At 39.5% G+C, this 18,520-nt stretch overlaps 1 protein-coding gene across 1 annotated transcript; it reads left to right on the forward strand.

Moving 5' to 3' along the window:
- The first annotated feature begins 12,475 nt into the window (after positions 1 to 12,475).
- LOC107279290 (disease resistance protein RGA5-like) lies at positions 12,476 to 17,614 on the forward strand. Its single transcript, XM_015760420.3, has 3 exons — positions 12,476 to 13,379; positions 14,857 to 16,923; positions 17,027 to 17,614. The coding sequence occupies exons 1-2, from the start codon at positions 12,553 to 12,555 to the stop codon at positions 16,901 to 16,903; spliced, it is 2,874 nt and encodes a 957-aa protein (XP_015615906.1). The 5' UTR covers positions 12,476 to 12,552; the 3' UTR covers positions 16,904 to 16,923; positions 17,027 to 17,614.
- The last annotated feature ends 906 nt before the right edge of the window (positions 17,615 to 18,520 follow it).

Raw genomic sequence — 18,520 nt, forward strand, 5'->3', positions numbered from 1 at the left:
GTCGTGTTGAGTACATGGAAGATGTTGTGAAAAACAATGAAGTGCTTTCTTGCCCCAAATGTCGTAAAGGCAAAGGTGTCATGGTAGATTGTGAAAATTGTGCTAATTTGGAAAAAGAGATTTCTTATTTGAAAAATTCTTTGCTAAGATTTTCTGATGGTAAAAAGAACCTCAACATGATTTTGGATCAATCAAAGGTTAGCACACATAACCGTGGTTTTGGTTTTATCCTTATGCTCATAATTCTAGACATCCTCCTGTTGTGTTAGGTGTTGGTGCTAGAAGTGGTGAGATTTTGATTAAACATGATACTAATAAAACTGTGTTTAAATATGCTGGTATCATGTCTACCATGAATGCATCTTCTTCAAAATCCAATGTTGTGCATGCAAAACCTCCTATTTCTGCTTGTGTTGCTAAATCTTTTTGCTCTAACAATATGTCTAAACAACGTGAAAAATATACTTGTTCTTTTTGTGGCAAAGATGGACATATTGTTAATTTTTGTTTCAGATTAGCTCATAAACAGAAAAAGGAGAGAGAAATTGATTTTGCAAAATCAAAGTGGCAAAAATCTAGTTTTCCCTCGAGGAAACCGGTCAGACCGCAGTGGGTCCTGCGGTCAGACCGGGCACCGGTCAGACCGGCGGTACAGAGGCGGTCAGACCGGCCCCCGGTCAGACCGGCCACTGTACTTCGATCAGACCGGCCTCGGAGGAATTTTTCTGAAAATTCTAAAATTGATTTTGCACGTGGATATATGCCTATTGGATCTTCTGGTCGTGTGTCTTAGTACTGGATTCCTAAATTTTTATTATCATCTAACCCTAGTACTGAGGCTTTGACTTCTGCTTGTGTGTAGGCTTTGGTGGCAAGGAAGGAGAACGTGTGGATTGTGGATTCCGGTTGTTCGCGGCACATGACCGGTGATAAAAATTGGTTCTCCTCCCTAAAGAAAGCATCTAAGACTGAATCGATTATCTTTGGTGATGCTACTACAAGTGCCGTTCTCGCTACAGGTATGGTTAAGATAAATGATAAATTTGAATTGAAAAATGTAGCTTTGGTTGAGGATTTAAAGTACAATTTACTTTCGGTTTCACAAATTGTTGATGAAGAGTTTGAAGTTCACTTTAAGAAAACTGGAAGTAAAGTTTTTGATTCTCGTGGTGATTCTGTGTTGAATATTTCTCGCTATGGAAGAGTGTTTAAAGCTGATTTTGAAAATTCTGTTTCACCTGTGATAACATGTTTGGTTGCTAAGTTTGATAAAGATGTGATGTTTTGGCATCGTAGACTTGGACATGTTGGTTTTGATCATCTCACTAGATTAAGTGGTTTGGATCTTGTTCGTGGTTTGTCTAAACTTAAGAAAGATCATGATTTGGTTTGTACACCGTGTCGTCATGCTAAGATGGTTTCTACTTCACATGCTCCTATTGTTTCTGTGATGACAGATGCACCGGGACAGCTATTACATATGGACACTGTTGGTCCAGCTAGAGTGCAATCTGTTGGAGGAAAGTGGTATGTGTTGGTTATTGTTGACGATTTTTCTCGATATTCTTGGGTTTTCTTTATGGCAACTAAGGATGAAGCTTTTCAACACTTTCGTGGTTTGTTTCTTCGATTGGAGCTTGAATTTCCTGGTTCTTTGAAAAGAATTCAAAGTGATAATGGTGGAGAGTTTAAAAATGCTTCATTTGAACAATTTTGCAACGAAAGAGGTCTTGAACATGAATTTTCTTCTCCTCGTGTTCCTCAACAAAACGGTGTTGTTGAAAGGAAAAATCGTGTTTTGTTGAGATGGCTAGAACAATGTTAGATGAATATAAAACTCCTAGAAAATTTTGGGCTGAGGCAATTAACACTGCTTGTTATATTTCAAATCGAGTTTTCTTGCGTTCTAAACTTGGAAAAACTTCTTATGAACTTCGATTTGGTCATCAACCCAATGTTTCACATTTGCGTGTTTTTGGTTGCAAGTGCTTTGTCTTGAAATCTGGAAATTTAGATAAGTTTGAGGCACGTTCTACCGATGGATTATTTCTTGGTTACCTTGCTCATACTCATGGCTATCGTGTACTTATTTTAGGGACTAACAAAATTGTTGAGACTTGCGAAGTTTCTTTTGATGAGGCTAGTCCAGGTACTAGACCCGATATTGCAGGTACACTGTCACAGGTTCAGGGGAGGATGGTCGTATTATTGAAGATGAGAGCGACTACGACGACGACGATGAGGTCGGCTCGGCCGGTAAGACCGGGCGCCAGGCCGGTCAGACCGCCGGCACACCTCCGGTCAGACCGGCTCCTGAGGAGCGGTCAGACCGGCTAGGGTCATCGGGTTTGGGTACTGTTGATGCTGATCGAGATGGTCCTCCGGAAATTACTACTTCGACCAGTAATGATACAGAACGTGAATCAACTTCAGAAGTCGCTGCTCCTTTGCACATTCAACGACGACATCCGCCGGAACAAATTATTGGTAATATAGGTGAGCGGACTACAAGGTCTAAGGTAACGACTCATGATGTTTGTGCAAATTCTGTATTTGTTGCTTATTTTGAACCCAAAGATGTGTCACATGCATTAACTGATGAATCGTGGATTAACGCCATGCATGAAGAACTTGAAAATTTTGAGAGAAACAAAGTTTGGACTTTAGTTGAACCACCTTCTAGACGTAATATTATTGGAACCAAGTGGGGTTTCAAAAATAAACAAAATGAGGATGGTTTGATTGTGAGAAATAAAGCTAGACTTGTTGCTCAAGGTTTTACTCAAGTTGAGGGTTTAGATTTTGATGAAACTTTTGCTCCTGTTGCTAGAATTGAGGCAATTAGACTTTTGTTCGCTTTTGCTGCTTCAAAAGGTTTTAAATTGTATCAAATGGGTGTGAAAAGTGCTTTTCTAAATGGTTTTATACAGGAGGAAGTTTATGTCAAACAACCACCAGGTTTTGAAAATCCTGATTTTCCCAACCATGTTTTTAAATTGTCTAAAGCTTTGTATGGTTTGAAACAAGCTCCTAGGGCATGGTATGATAGGCTTAAGAACTTTTTGCTTGCGAAAGGTTTTACAATGGGAAAGGTTGACAGAACGCTTTTTGTTCTTAAGCATGGTGATAATCAACTTTTCGTTCAGATTTATGTGGATGATATCATCTTTGGTTGTTCGACTCTCGCTTTGGTTGTAGATTTTGCTGAGACTATGCGCAGGGAATTTGACATGAGCATGATGGGTGAGTTATCGTACTTTTTGGGATTGCAAATTAAGCAAACACCTCAAGGTACTTTTGAGCATCAAACGAATTATACGAAGGATCTTTTGAGACGGTTCAAGATGGAGAATTGCAAGCCAATTTCAACACCAATTAGTTCTACAGCTGTGTTGGATCCTGATGAAGATGGTGAAGCTATTGATCAAAAGGAGTATAGAACTATGATTGGATCTTTGTTGTATCTAACTGCTTCTAGGCCAGACATACAATTTGCTGTGTGTTTGTGTGCACGCTTTCAAGCTTCTCCTCGTGCTTCACATCGTCAAGCGATCAAGCGAATAATGAGTTATTTGAATCATACACTTGAGTTTGGAATTTGGTATTCTACTTCATCTTCTATATGCTTAAGTGGATATTCCGATGCTGATTTTGGAGGTTGTAGAATTGGTAGGAAAAGTACTAGTGGAACATGTCATTTTCTTGGTACATCATTGATTGCATCGTCTTCTAGGAAACAATCTAGTGTTGCTCAATCAACTGCTGAATCTGAATCTGTTGCTGCTGCTAGTTGTTGTTCACAGATTCTTTGGCTTTTATCTACTTTGAAAGATTATGGTCTTACTTTTGAGAAAGTAACTCTCTTTTGTGACAATACTAGTGCTATCAATATTGCTAAGAATCCTATTCAACATTCACGCACAAAACACATTGATATTCGTTTTCACTTTTTGAGGGATCATGTTGAGAAAGGAGATGTTGAGTTGCTGTTTTTGGACACCAAGTTGCAAATTGCTGATATTTTCACTAAACCTTTGGATTCTAATCGCTTTGCTTTTCTTCGTGGTGAATTGGGCGTAATTCATCCTTTTGGCATGGTTTGAGGGGGAGTTTGTACCTCATGGTTTTATCAAGCAATAATATGATAATGAAAAAATTGATAAAAGAGAGCTTTGTTTATGCATATGGTATTTTCTTGTGCATGCTAGCAATACTTTGAAGGTTTATTTGTCTCTAGCATAGCTTGTATGTGTTCTAGTCTTTTCATGAGATTTAATTTTTGCTTTTAAGGGAGATGATGCATGACACTTAAATTTTATACTTGAATTAAGAAAATGTGCAATGTTGATGCTAGCATATGGTTTGATCTATAAATGCTCTATATATATGCTTTATTGACTTGTTATTCCTCAAATAGATTTAATTGCTCATTGTGAAAAAGAAAATAAAAAATATAAAAAAAATGAATACCGAATCCTTGGAAACAGTCTTGACGACAAGGACGTATTCAATGTGAGCAAAATAATAGGTGCCGAATCCCTGGAAACAGTCTTGACGACAGGGACGTACCCGGAATAAAAGAGAAAAATATGAGCAAAAAGGCTCAAGAAAAGAAAAGGTTAAAAAATTCTCTTGGTTATTTTGTGCTAAAGGTTATTTGAGAAAGAGTGATAAATGCAATAGGTATATATGTTTAGTGTTTATTCTTCAACCTATGTGCTTGTTAAGATGTTGCATTATAAATCACATGAAATCATGAATTTTGATTGTTGATTTAAGCTTAATTGTAAAATCTTTGGTTCATGGTTATACTTGAATGCATGGTTGTTCTGTTATAGATGGGTTCATCTTCTTTTTATTGCAACACGTGACTTGAGATGCTATATGTATGCTATGCTCTTTCACATTAATGAACATAATTCCTATGCTTGATGAAATCATTGTCAAAAGGGGGAGAAGTAATGTGAAATTTTTTGGATTTTTGGGAGAAGCGAGATGAATTTTTGGAGAGTTGTTGAGAAGAGCATGTTTTTGGTTCAATTGGGAATTTCTTTCTTTTAAAAAGGGGGAGAAGTTTTCTTTTGAATTTTTGAGCACGATGTGTACATTTGTACGAAGTGTGCTTTTTACCACTTTTGTTTTTTATTTTTCCAAACACCAAAACTTTTTATGAATTTGCCAATGTGTTCATCAAGGGGGAGATTGTAAAATCAAAGGTGTTTTTGATTATTATTCTGTGATGAACAATTGGGCATTGGAGATTTCACAGGTGAATCGCAGGTTTATCAATTTATGTGGACCGGTTAGACCGGGCCGGTGCGGCCGGTCAGACCGGCGTGTATTGCGCGGTCAGACCGACGCAGCCCGCGGTCTGACCGGCCGACACTGTGTCGGTTTCGGTTTCGGGTTGTTTATTTGGATATCCGAGTTTATTTCATGATTATGACTTCTAGATGGATACTATACGTATGTAATACTGTTGTTTGCTGCTAATGAGTCAAGTTGGAGATAGCTTGGTCTCGGAATATGGTTTCTTTGTTTGTTCCATGTGTAGGTGACTCGATGTCTCGGGAGAGTATTTGCGGTGATGGACCGGGAATCGGCTTGGGGATAAGACGACGTCCGTGGTGATCAGAGATCATGCGGGATACTTAGGCTAGAGTTGATGCACGTGGTTGATGGAGATTCCATATGGCATACGATGGAGTTATTGTGTGCGTATGGGATGCGGGGTCGAATTTGGAAGGAGTCCAAATTTGGTACGTTTGGTTATGTAAAGTTTCTTTCTTGTACTAGAGGGTTTCCTAAGGTGTTTAGGACTCCTAGTATGAGTTTGGTTCGTGGCTTTAGGCTGCCTACCTCATGTATAAATAGAGGGGGGAGCGTGAGGCTTCCCGGTATCGCTTTAGAGAGCAATAGAGTTGAGTTTTGAGCTAGGGTTTCGAGTTTAGTCAAAATTTTTGTAAGGAGTGCTGTTGGTGCACTTTGTAAACACAGAGAGAAGTAATAAAGTCGTCATCCACTTTAAGAGTTATTCGATTTGTGTTTCACCGAGTTTCGGCGGTCCAACCGGCAGCGTACGGGCGGTCAGACCGGCGGCATCTACTCGGTCAGACCGGCAGATCAATCTCGGTCAGACCGATCTCCATCGATTTCGAGGGTAACTTTTATTTCCGCTAAAATTTTTTGGTTTTTGGGTATGCCAACCATTCACCCCCCCTCTGGTTAGCTTAGTTCTTATGATTCGATCCTACACTCTCTTGACTTTACAAACCTATATCTGCAAATCTGCAATGGCGCCCTTGCCACGCTTCCTTTTCCCCAACCCGATTATCGCCCGGCGCCCCCAACGTCGACATCTGGTCAAGTACCACCACAACAGCTCTCATCAGTGTCAGCCTCCTCCACTTGGCGGCGACCTTGCTTGCCCAACTGCCGAGCTCCATCAGGCAGAATCCTCTCGGCTATGTGCAAATTATTCCATAACCGTGATGCAAGTTTGACAGAGAACTATAGTACAATACAGGTGCTGCCTCTGATCAAAGCCAGCTTGTGCTCAGTACACTAGGTCGTGGGGTTCACCAAGAAATTACATGTTAAATATTTTCTGCGTGCCCTCAGATATAAGCATGTATGACGTTTAAAGTTTGTACATAAATATTAATATTTCTGCAGTACTACTTCCACAAACCCAACCACTATTATTTAATTTTGATAATATTTGTGTAAATAAGTATTTCTGTCAATTCAGCCAATTAGAAGTTAGTTCATTCTCTTTAATGGGGGACACATTGAAGTCTTTCCCTTTCAATCTAAATCTGTAAGAAAAAAGGTTTATATTTATGAACGGAGAAAGTATATATATAACCATGTAGTATTTGCTTTTGGTCAGATGATTACGCATCTCTCTTGACTTTACATACATATGTCACATCGATATTTAAATGGACAAGTCCATTCAATTATTGCTTGCATATAAAACACCCCCTACTATACGTACTCTCTCCGTAAAAAAAACTCAAGATGTGATCCTCTCCGACAACGAATCTAGACAAATCTCGACAAAGGGTAGTTCAGATTTGTTATCCTAAGTTGAGTATTTTTGAGATGGAGGGAGCACTACTATACATAGGGGGACAATTAGCCATGAACCTCAACAAAGTTAAACACCGTGTGATTTTACGGATACTTGTCAATTTTCTAGATCGGAAATAGGAAAAACGGTAGTACACGACATCTAAAGTGGATCAGTAAAGGAGACAAAGATTTAGATAAGTTCAGCCCTCTCGACGAGGGGTAATACCCTACTCTTGTTTTAAGGATTAAATCCGTCGGCTATTGTATTGATCTGATGATCAAGTTGTGTTATATCGTTGGAGGGGCTCTCTGCCACCTTATATAGGTTAGGAGGCAAAGTTACAAAGAGGAAAAACCTAGCCGAATACGACATCAATTTCCTTAACTATTACTTAATTGTATCTAACTAGGACTACAGGCCATGCCGTAGCAAACAAGGCAACACTACACCCAAGTCCTAATCTATTGGATAAGCAGGCCGAGTGTGTATGGGGTATCCATAATCTCCATAGCAGCCCCCGAGACCTTCACATGTGGGAAAGAATTTTCTCCCAAGCTTGTTCAACCAAAAGTCAATTGCTCCCATATTCTAATTGTCACCGGAGTGCTTTTCACCAATCTGACGCTCATAAGAGGCTGTGGAGCGCTGATGTGAAAATTTCCAAAGAAAATAAATAATAGGTGCTTCGACTAGAAAATAAATAAAGGAACACAGCCCCTGTTGTTAAAAGGATTTTATTAGAAAAGAAAAAGTATATAAAAAAGGGAAATTACAACAAAGAGATCCATTTAAGAACTACATCTTTGTCTTTCTCATTCACCCGAAGCAACAACACAAGGAAATCACCCTTAAATAGCTGTCTCCATGAAGCCAAGGAAGGGGGTTTATGATCATAAGATGAAACCATTCCTTTGCCTCCAAATATTCCAATCCCCATAAAGAAATTTTTACATGAAACAGTGGCCTTGGTAACAGTTTCTTCAGTGCACCAACATGTTGTCCAAGCTCAAAGATGTGTCCCAAGAGATACCTAGAACAGCTCAGCATGACTTTGCAAAGGGACATTAAAAAAAGAGATGCAGTAGATTCTAAAGGGGGTGAGCTGGGCAAAGAACACAACTGATATCACAATCATGGGGGCCGCAATGTTTATGGTTCAACATATATTTTGTGTTCAACCTGTCCATCAAACTTTAACCTTCGAGGTGGCCTTTCTCTTCCATAACCAATGGAAATGAATAGGTGGTTGCATGGCCTGAAAGTTTGGGGCATAAAACTTTTGAGAAGAGTACTTAAGATTTCCCCAAATGTAAGCGCAAATATCATTCTCCTGAGAAAAGTTAACCTCCTCCGACATTACTGATAAAGTAAACCAAAGAGTAAGTGATCTATACTCTACGATCCGTTCTATCTCTTAACTACCTAAGACGAGGATAAGCTAAAAGCCCCATGGGGAGTAAGGTAAGAGAGGTAAAATTACTATTGTCAACTTATTCAAATTCTAGGTAAAACGATATGTTGTAGGCATAGTGCTATTGTGGAATAAAACATAGTAGCAACTCCTAATGAACAACCTAAGTTTTACCTTTACTCGAGGATGAGCAAAGGTTTAGCTTGGTGGTGTTGGTGATGGTCGTTAAGTACCAATTTCGATCGTGAACTGCCATAATAAACAAACGGAGAACTAACATTTCTTGCACATATATTAGAATTAAATAATATAGTTCAACTTGTATTGGATAAATACTATGTATGCAGAGATTATAAACTAAAGTGAAGGAGAAATGAGCCGACACCCAAAGAAACACACCTCAAGCGATTCACGTGTGAGCAGACGGATTGATGGGCCCAAAAGTTAGCTTGAACCGACCTAAAGTGGGACTAAATCACCGGGCACCGCCTTAGGGGCCCACATATCAGTCCTCAGTGAAATGTGGTTGAGAGAGGTGGTACTGATGATTCGGCGAAACAGTTGGGAGTCTCCTGGGAATTAGTAACATTAGTTATTAACATAAGCATGGTTCTTAGGTTAGTTAAATGTTGTTAGATGTGAGTATGACCCACGGAAAGTGAGGGGGGTGGCAGGTGGTGACAGCCATGTCCATCCTTTATATTTCTTCACATCCGGCTATGACGGAAAATTAAATCCTAGCCTTGTGAACACGTATGTACCTGGGTACCTAGGAACAAAATCCTAGCCTTGTAAACACATATGTACCTAGGTACCTGGGAACAAAATCCTAGCCTTGTAAACACGTATGTGTTAAGTGTATACTAGACATTACTAGTATGGAAGTACATATGAACCTTAGCTCTCTTTAGTCCTTCTCCCCTGCTTAGTGTATCTTTATTAGAGATGAATCTCTTGTGCGTCACACTACTCATATAGCTTGATTAAGGATATATGAACTCTACCTTTACACCACCGCTTCCCTACGGAAATATAAATACGATACCCTTTGAATTCTCTTGGGTGAAATGCTACTGCGGTATCCGTGCGCTTGCGGATTTTCCGGCGACCACAAGAAATACCAACAGCTTGCAACTCTTTGAGATCTACTTTCAGCCTTGCTTCTTCCTCTCCACCGATCTTCATGTTTAGATTTCATTTGTGTGAGAGAGTGTTGGATTTGAGTTTGCGTGCGTGCTTGGTGTTGACTTCATGAAGATTTGTTGAGGACTTGATTCGTCCCCAAGAGAATCTTGCTTCTACTTTTACTCTTAGGGGTTGAGGCCTCCTAGAGGGCTAGGCATCGGTCTTAAGCCACTGATCTACTTGTGGTTGGCGGGGAGAAGTTTGTGAAAGTTGAATCTCACCTCCGAAAGGGAAGAGATACCACTAGTGAAAAAATGAGTGCTTTGTGCAACCTCTTGAGGAAAGGGTTGGCGAAGATCCGACTCTTTGTGAGCTCCTCAACATAGACTAGAATACCCTTCAGGATTCGAACTTCAGGAACACCTCATATTGCAAGAACATCGGTGATATCCCTCTGACTCCTTTCTCTAGATTTGCTTGCTTGTGCCGCTTCTAGTCTAGTTGTTGTTTGTGCTTGCTCATCTTTCTTGTGACTAGCTAGATCCAGTTCTCTTTGACTTTCATTTGCTCTGTGATTATTGGGAATATCCGAAAATACTTTCGGATATATTCAAAAAGTATTGCTTCCACATTTACCTATGTTTTTAAACTAGCCTATTCACCCTCCCTCTAGGCCTAAGTGACCTTTTTAGTATCATTATTTGTTTTTCCGTAGGGAAGACAACAATATGAAGAATAGGCCGATATATTCAAAATCATGCTATAGTTAATATACTATGGTCTAATATGGGTAAATGATAATCATGACAATAGTTAGGTAGCGTGACACACAGAAGAACCACCTCAATAAGTAAACTAGCGATTGGAGAAAGACAAAATGAATAGCTATGGTTTCATATGTACTTCTATATTTATCATGTTTAGTCAATACAACAATCATATACATATATATAGCTAGGACATAGTTCTATGCACCCAGACACTACCGAGAGACCATCCCCTGTTGGTCTGCTAGTATGGTTATGGCATTTACCAAATCTTACATCATACCTAAATGTGGAGGAATACAAAGGACGGACAAGGCTGTCACCACCTGCCGCCTATCTCACTTTTTGTGGGGCACACCCACATCGAACGATATTTAATCAATCTATGCACTATGCTTACATTGCTAAATAATATCACTAATTTCCTCAGGACTCGCACTCTACATATGGACAAGTAAGAACTAGTATGACCCGTTAACATCATCGGACCAATGTTGCAGCATAGATCGACAACCGAGCATAAAATCCCTGAGCACAATTAAATAAAGAAGATAATTCTATTATTGAGCTCGTAGTCTTACAAATACATACCTGAATATTTAAGAAGACTAGTAAACATAAGAACTATTCTAAGCCTAAACTCCACTAATCTATTCTATTATTGCTTCTTGAGTGTTGTGAAGTGAGAGTTTCCCTCCTTTATCTGTACTATATGTATAGATGATGTCCACTAACTCCTAAAGCTCATCATGTAAGTGTGCCACGTCATCACCCACTAACAATTATTAATTAGAATATTTTAAATCACATACAAGTGTACCACATCATTATCCACCAGCAATAATTATCTATAGTATTTTGAATATCATGCAAACATAACATATCATTTAGAATTTTGTTATATTTTTACAGGTCATACAAGCAATGTTAAATCATTATCTCCATATCTTTTTCACATTATTTAAATATATATATCTATCATTTCTACAATGTATAATATGCATTCATCCACACATCCCGCCGCAAAGCGTGAGGTATAAACTAGTAGCTGCTTATGACGGTTGCCAATGTCGGTTAACGCTCACAACCGTCATTAGGAGGCAATCAATGACATCCACGTAGAAGGTGGATATGAGGGGGGAAGATAACGGTTCAGCCAACCTCTATGCCACCCCTCTCTCCACCGACTTTGTCCCAAAGGCTGCTATGTGGACCCCTATGGCGGTGCACGGTGGATTGAGCAAAATTAAGTTGGTTTGGTCTGACTTGTGAGCCCTTCAATCCATACATGCTTTCACGTGATTCCTCGGAGTTGTGATTTTTTGCATGCCATCATATTTTCTACTTCACTTTATTGTATAATCCATGCATTCAATGTATTATCGAAGAATAAGTGGAACTACATTATTTGTAAGTAATATGTGTGTAAGAAATGCTAGCCTCTTTTATTTGTTGAGCTAATTGACAGTTGAAATTGCTACATAACGACCATCAACAATATACAATAGGTATCGGCTTGTATCGAGGGGTCTCACGTGGTACCGATGGATAGTAGATCCAGTATCGATGGGTATCAACTAGTACCAATAGGGTACCAGATCTGGTACTTGTCTGCTATTATTTGGTTTGAATTAATGGGATACCGTACAATAATTACCTTGAAATCTCTTATTGTGTAAACTTGAAGCTAATTATATCCAACTTGCAACCCAATAACAGTACTAGTACTAAATGTGTATCGCCTTCCTACTCCCTCCGTCCATTAATATAAGGGATTTTGACATTTTACTTATACTGTTTGACCATTCGTCTTATGCAAAAAAAAAATTGTGTAAATATAAAAAACAAAAAGTTATGCTTAAACTATTTTGGATAATAAAGTAAGTCACAAATAAAATAAATAATAATTCTAATTTTTTTTAATAAGACGAATGGTCAAACAGTGCAAGCAAAATGTCAAAATCCTAAGGACGGAGGGAGTACATTGTAACTATCGGACAGTCATCAGGCTTAATTAATATAGAGCCCACCACTCAGCTTACCCTCGGCCAGATTGCATATATAGTCATCTCTGTGTACACAATACTTCTGCTCTAGCTTATATTTAGTTCCTAATCCTTTGTAGCATCTGCAAGAAGTTGTAGCGGTTAATTTTTCAGCACGCTTCAGCCATGGCACACACCATGGTGAGCGTTGCCACAGGGGTCCTGTGCCCTGTGATTGGGAAACTCTCTACTCTATTGCAGATGAAGTACAACAGGCTGAAGGGAGTAGATAGTGAGATCCTCTCCCTGAAGGATGAGCTAAGTAGTATGAACGCTCTACTCCTGAAGCTAGAGGACATCGATGACCTCGATATCCAAGTGAAGGAGTGGAGGGACCAGATCCGGGAGTTGTCGTATGATATTGAGGATAGAATTGATTATTTCATGTTCCAGGTAGATGGTGATGCCCACAGGCGTGAAAGCATGAAAGGTTTCTTGCAGAAGAGCATTCGACAACTGCGGATGCTTCGAGCACGCGACAAGATGGCTGATCAAATAATAAAGTTAAAGGCTCGTGTTGACATGGCGAGTGAACGTCGCAAGAGGTACAACTTTGATGAGACCTTGTCAAGTTCAATTGGTGTGGTGCCGATCGATCCTCGATTACCAGCACTCTATGTAGAAGAAGAAAACCTAGTGGGCATTGATACACCAAGAGTAGAGCTCATCAGGTTTTTGACCGAAGGGGATGATAAATTGCTGCAAAAACTGCAGGTGGTGTCTATTGTTGGAATTGGTGGACTAGGAAAGACAACTCTTGCCCGTCAAGTTTATGGAAAAATTAGTGGGCAGTTTGATTGCCAAGCATTTGTATCAGTTTCTCAAAAACCCGACATAAGGAAAATATTCAAAAATATACTGATCAATATAACAGAGCTCGATTACGGAGCTATAGATGCATGGGATGAGGAGCGGCTCATCAATAAACTCAGAGAATTTCTCAACGATAAAAGGTACGCACTTCTATTTTTAACTTCGTACTATTACCCTAATCGATAATTATTTATTTCATTACCCCTACTCTTATCAATGTACATGTACAACCGCCTCCTCAAAATATTAGGTGGTCATTGCAAATTATTTTCAAAGAGAAAATAGCCTAAAACGCTTAGATGAATGAGTTTCTTCACCCATGAGCATTTTGTTACTGCAAGAACCAGTAGCACATCTAGAAATATTTTGGAGCTCGGGCAAACTTCACTATAGCTAATATTTACTACATAAATTCTATTTCTAATTTTCTAATTACATGAAATTTTAATGGATTAACCACCGACCAGCCCGAGTGGCTGCCTGGGTTTGCCGGCCCGTAGATCCGCCCCTGACAAGAACATATATTTCTAATAGTAGAACATAGGAAAAAAAGAACAAAACCATGCCATCCCTCTCATACCTCTCATACCAAACAGGCAGCCAGGACCCTATCCCTAAACACCGGGATAGACCTTGGCCGCAAAAACTATCAAGGGGTGACTCGTTTATAAAAATATCTTGATCTGTTTCTCCTACCAGTGCGGTCGTATGCGAAAATTGTTCTTACATAAGACCATCCTAATACGCCTACTTGTGAAAATGGATTTTCACATGTGGGATCGCCAGCTAGCGAGTGAAAATTTCCTTTTTCATATCCCCTAATCATAAGCTGGCTAGCCAGCTAGCCGCATATAATTATATGAAAACCTGTTTTGCCCACGTGTAAAAATCTATTCTAGTGGTGCCATTCACTATGGATGATTTATCCAATTAACTAATTTCATTTTACTCGACTATATAGCTCATATACAACTAACTCAACTTGTGACACAACGAGGCAAAAAAGTTACGTCGACCATGAGCTACTACCCTGAATCACTAGTATTCTAAAGGCTTGTATAAAGGGTAAATAACCTTTTTTTCTCATTTCTCTACATGTAACTATCTAGCTCTCTTTTCAACATTTGCATGTTAATGCACCGACTAACTACTCCCTGTACTTTTTCGAAGATATTAATTAATGGATAACGAACCATGACATTTCACTCAAAATTACTTCTCTCTTGTTTCTCCAATTCCTCTTCGTGCCTAAATAAAATAATAAGGTTTATAGGTGCATTTTTTTGGTGGTTTACTAGTAATTAATCCTCCAGACAAAAAAGAATACTATTATTTAAGCATTTCAAAGTTAATAACACATAATTATGACCGCTTAATTATTTTTCGTAAAATATCCAAACAATAGTTACGCAGGTACACAATTACGAAAGTTTTAGTTAATAATAACAAATTAAATTTGGCTATGCTTTCATACATCGAAATAAAAGTTAGCCTAGTTTTACTACGCCAACTCTAAAAAGGCATATTTTAATTATGACCGGATGAATTACTAATTTTCGCATGTCTCACGCATGTATATGTGCCTATGTGTGGGATTATCATTTGTTAATTATATAGGTACTTTGTCGTAATTGATGATATCTGGAGCACAACAGTTTGGACAACAATCAGATGCGCTTTCTGTGAAAATTACCGTGGCAGTAAAATATTGTGTACAACACGTATCATTTCTGTAGCTGAAACATGTTGCTCGGCTGACTGCAAAAATATTTATGAAATGAAACCCCTGAGTGATGTTTATGCTGAAAAATTGTTCATCAAAAGGATTTTTGGCTCTGAAGATCAATGTCCTGCTTATTTGAAAGACATATATATTGACATCTTGAGAAGATGTGGTGGTTTACCATTGGCAATTATTTCTCTAGCTAGCTTATTGGCTACCAAACCACGCACAAAAGAACAATGGGGGAGGTACAGAAATTCTGTTTGCTCAGCAACTGAGAACGTTCCCAGTGTAAGCAACATGCAGAGGATTCTATCTCTTAGTTATAATGACCTGCCCCACTATTTGAAGACATGCTTGCTATATCTAAGTACATTTCCAGAGGATGTGCTGATATTATGGGATCCATTGGTAAGAAGATGGATAGCCGAAGGGTTCGTCACTGCACAAGGTGAAGGTGGACGAACTTTAGAGGAAGTCGGAGAGTGCTATTTTAATGAACTAATCAATAGGAGCATGATACAACCGGACGAAATCCAATACGACGGGCAAGCTCATGCTTGCCGAATGCATGATATGATTCTAGATCTTATTATATCTAAATCAGTTGTTGAAAATTTCATCACTTCATTTTCTCATAATTATTTATTGGGATGTCAAGACAAGGTAATTCGTCGACTTTCCCTCGACTGCCGAGAGCGAGATGCTATACTTCCAGCAACCATGGTTCTTTCGAGTGCTCGATCACTTGTTGTGTATGGGTCCACCGAACACATTCCACTTATTTCAGCCTTCCATGTTCTGCGCACAATTGCCATAGAAAGCAATGATAAACTGAAAAATTGTTATCTCAGGGATATAGGGAGATTATTTCAGTTAAAATGCTTGAGGCTGAGAGAAGTAGGCATAAGTGAGCTTCCTGAAGAAATAGGCGAGCTACAAGAACTTCAGACACTAGAGCTCCAACGTACCCGCATAAAAGAATTACCCAAGAGCATAGTTCGGCTGAAAAATTTAGTGTTTTTGGTTGCTGATGGCATAACTCTACCAGAAGGAATTGGAAATATGAGAGCTTTGCAGAAACTTATAGGGGTGAAAGTTGATATCAGCATCCCAGTGGATTGTTTGCGTGAACTGGGTGGTCTGAATGACCTGAGATGTCTGTATATAATATGGTGTGTTAGTGATGCATACCCTGACAAGAAAACATACACAGATAGCTTTGTTTCTTGCATCGACGAGCTGTGTACATTCAAGCTTCGGTACCTACAACTTGGATGTGATGATTCATCTCTGGATTTCATGCTGGATTCTTGGTCTCACCCTCCTTACCCGCTTTACAATTTTCAGATGATCACTTACTACTGTTTCCCCATAATTCCAGAGTGGATGGCCACGCTTTTTAACGTCGCATTCCTGGACATCAATGTTACTTCTGTGGGGAAGGATGTTCTTCGGATCCTTGGGGACTTGCCTTCTCTCTTATCTCTTTCAATTACGACAAAAACAATTGTATCTGAAAGGCTAGTCTTCGGCAGCAATGGGTTCCAATGTCTGAAAGAATTTGACTTCCATTCATGGCAAGATGTCTTAGGTCCTTTATTGTTTGAGGTTGGGGCTATGCCAAAGCTCGAAAAGTTTCGGTTCAACGTGTGGGCACGAACACTAGGATCTCTAGACAGCAACTTCTATGAAGGCCTCCAGAACATGGCTTGCCTCAAGAATCTTGTCATTGAGGTAGACTGTAGGGAGGCGAGGGCAGAACAAGTGGAGGCTACAGAGGTTGCTGCGAAGAATGCCATTGCAAACAATCATCTCCCCGATCATCTCAATGTTCAAATGAGACGAACCAACGTAGACAGGATGATAAAGGACACGGTCATGGGCAACAGTGTTGTGGAACAGCAAGAGGAGACAGCAGTAAAGATTCACTATAACTGAAAACGTGTACTGTGGTGCAAGTAAGTAAACATGACTACACCAGTACTCAAATTACTCCAACCCTTGCACATACCTACAATTTGTGCTACTACTACAACTAAAACTACTTAGTACTTTGTTCAGGAATTGAATGGGATCACTACTGTTGGAGGTATGTCACGAGGACCTTCGACCGAGCTTGCCGAAACTAGTTCACAACCGCCAGGGCAAAGCATGGTGGCAAAGTGCCGATTGTCACAAAGACGAACGCTCAGCACGAATGGCTAGGGGAAGCCAAGGATGTTTGCCCCCTAGCCGAGGACCTTTGCCCCAGACCAAAAAGGGCTGAGGGACCGAAGTGACCAACCGACCAATGGAGGCCCACCTGGTGGCCCAAGATGAAGCGTTGGGTGAATTGTTACAATTACCCTCATAAATGTCTTTATCATAAGAGTAGTCATATAAATTCCTTTGTATTTAGTAACCCTAGGGTACATGAGCTAAGTACTAAGCCTATAAATAGAACCCAAGGGGCATGTATTGGGGGATCCTAAGAAATTTTGAATATTGCACTACAACGGGCACCCACATCTCAATTGGGCGGCAACCCCATCTGTGTCGGGCATGGAGAGTAATTACATTTGATGAGCTTTGTTGATGACATCATCGATTTATGATGTTTCTTTTACTAGAAAACGACATAAAGTTTAGCCACACTTGACTATAGTTCTATTGACTGGTCTGTTTTGTTTTTTGCAATTGTGTTGTACTGATGTGCCGCACTACTTGGGTGGACCACTGGTGTACTATGAATTAGATCCCACATGCAACTCTCTTTGATAAAAACACATGGGCTAGTCTATTGCACTGCACTCTTTGATAAAAACTTTGAAGGGATCGATCCACTCACCATGTTCTTTGACCCATAGCGCAATACTCTATAAAAACCAGGAGGAATTGGAAACCAGAAATTAATTAATGAGCTTATACCGGCAGGTTATTTACAAAAATGTGATGTTAGTTAAGGGGAGAAGAACCGTTTCACAATCATATCCGATGCTTCAAAATATTTGGGTAACAACTAAGCAAGCTGTACACCTGTAACTATCTTTGTTCCTTAGACTTCTCATGTACACCTGTAACTATCTTTGTCACAATCATATATACTCATGTACCGTTGCAAATTTGTATGTTCCTTAGACTCCCTACTGTCTATGGACTTCTCATTTGAATGCGCTGAACCATCAACTATCATCTGACCATAAAATGTCACTAAAGATGGATCACTACAAATGGTAGCGATTTAAATATTACAAAAGAATGATCGATATAGGATGAAAGGATCTGACGGATTGATTTTGCAAAACGAAAAAAAAAAAGACTATCAACCACCATACATATTCTCCTTTTAACTCAGGCAAGATAAGTAGTAACTTCCGAGACTACAACCATGCACTGAACTGAATCAGCATACCAGGACAGCCGCTCACTCGCAGATTCTCAAAATGTAACGCGCGCGGCATATCCTGCAAGCACACTCCACACTCTGATTGTGTTTTGTTTCCGCTGTACATGATCAGGAGGCAACATCTAAAACCATCTTGGGCAGTACCAGACCTTGGTAAAGATACTGCAAAC

This window comes from Oryza sativa, chromosome 11, assembly GCF_034140825.1.
Source record: "Oryza sativa Japonica Group chromosome 11, ASM3414082v1".
NCBI classification, from domain to species: Eukaryota; Viridiplantae; Streptophyta; class Magnoliopsida; order Poales; family Poaceae; genus Oryza; species Oryza sativa.

Excerpts from the sequence above, each read along its gene's own strand:
- LOC107279290 (XM_015760420.3), top strand. The coding sequence starts at position 12,553 with ATGGCACACACCATGGTGAGCGTTGCCACAGGGGTCCTGTGCCCTGTG. Across the intron at positions 13,380-14,856 it reads GAATTTCTCAACGATAAAAG|GTACTTTGTCGTAATTGATG; the intron begins GTACGCACTTCT and ends TTAATTATATAG.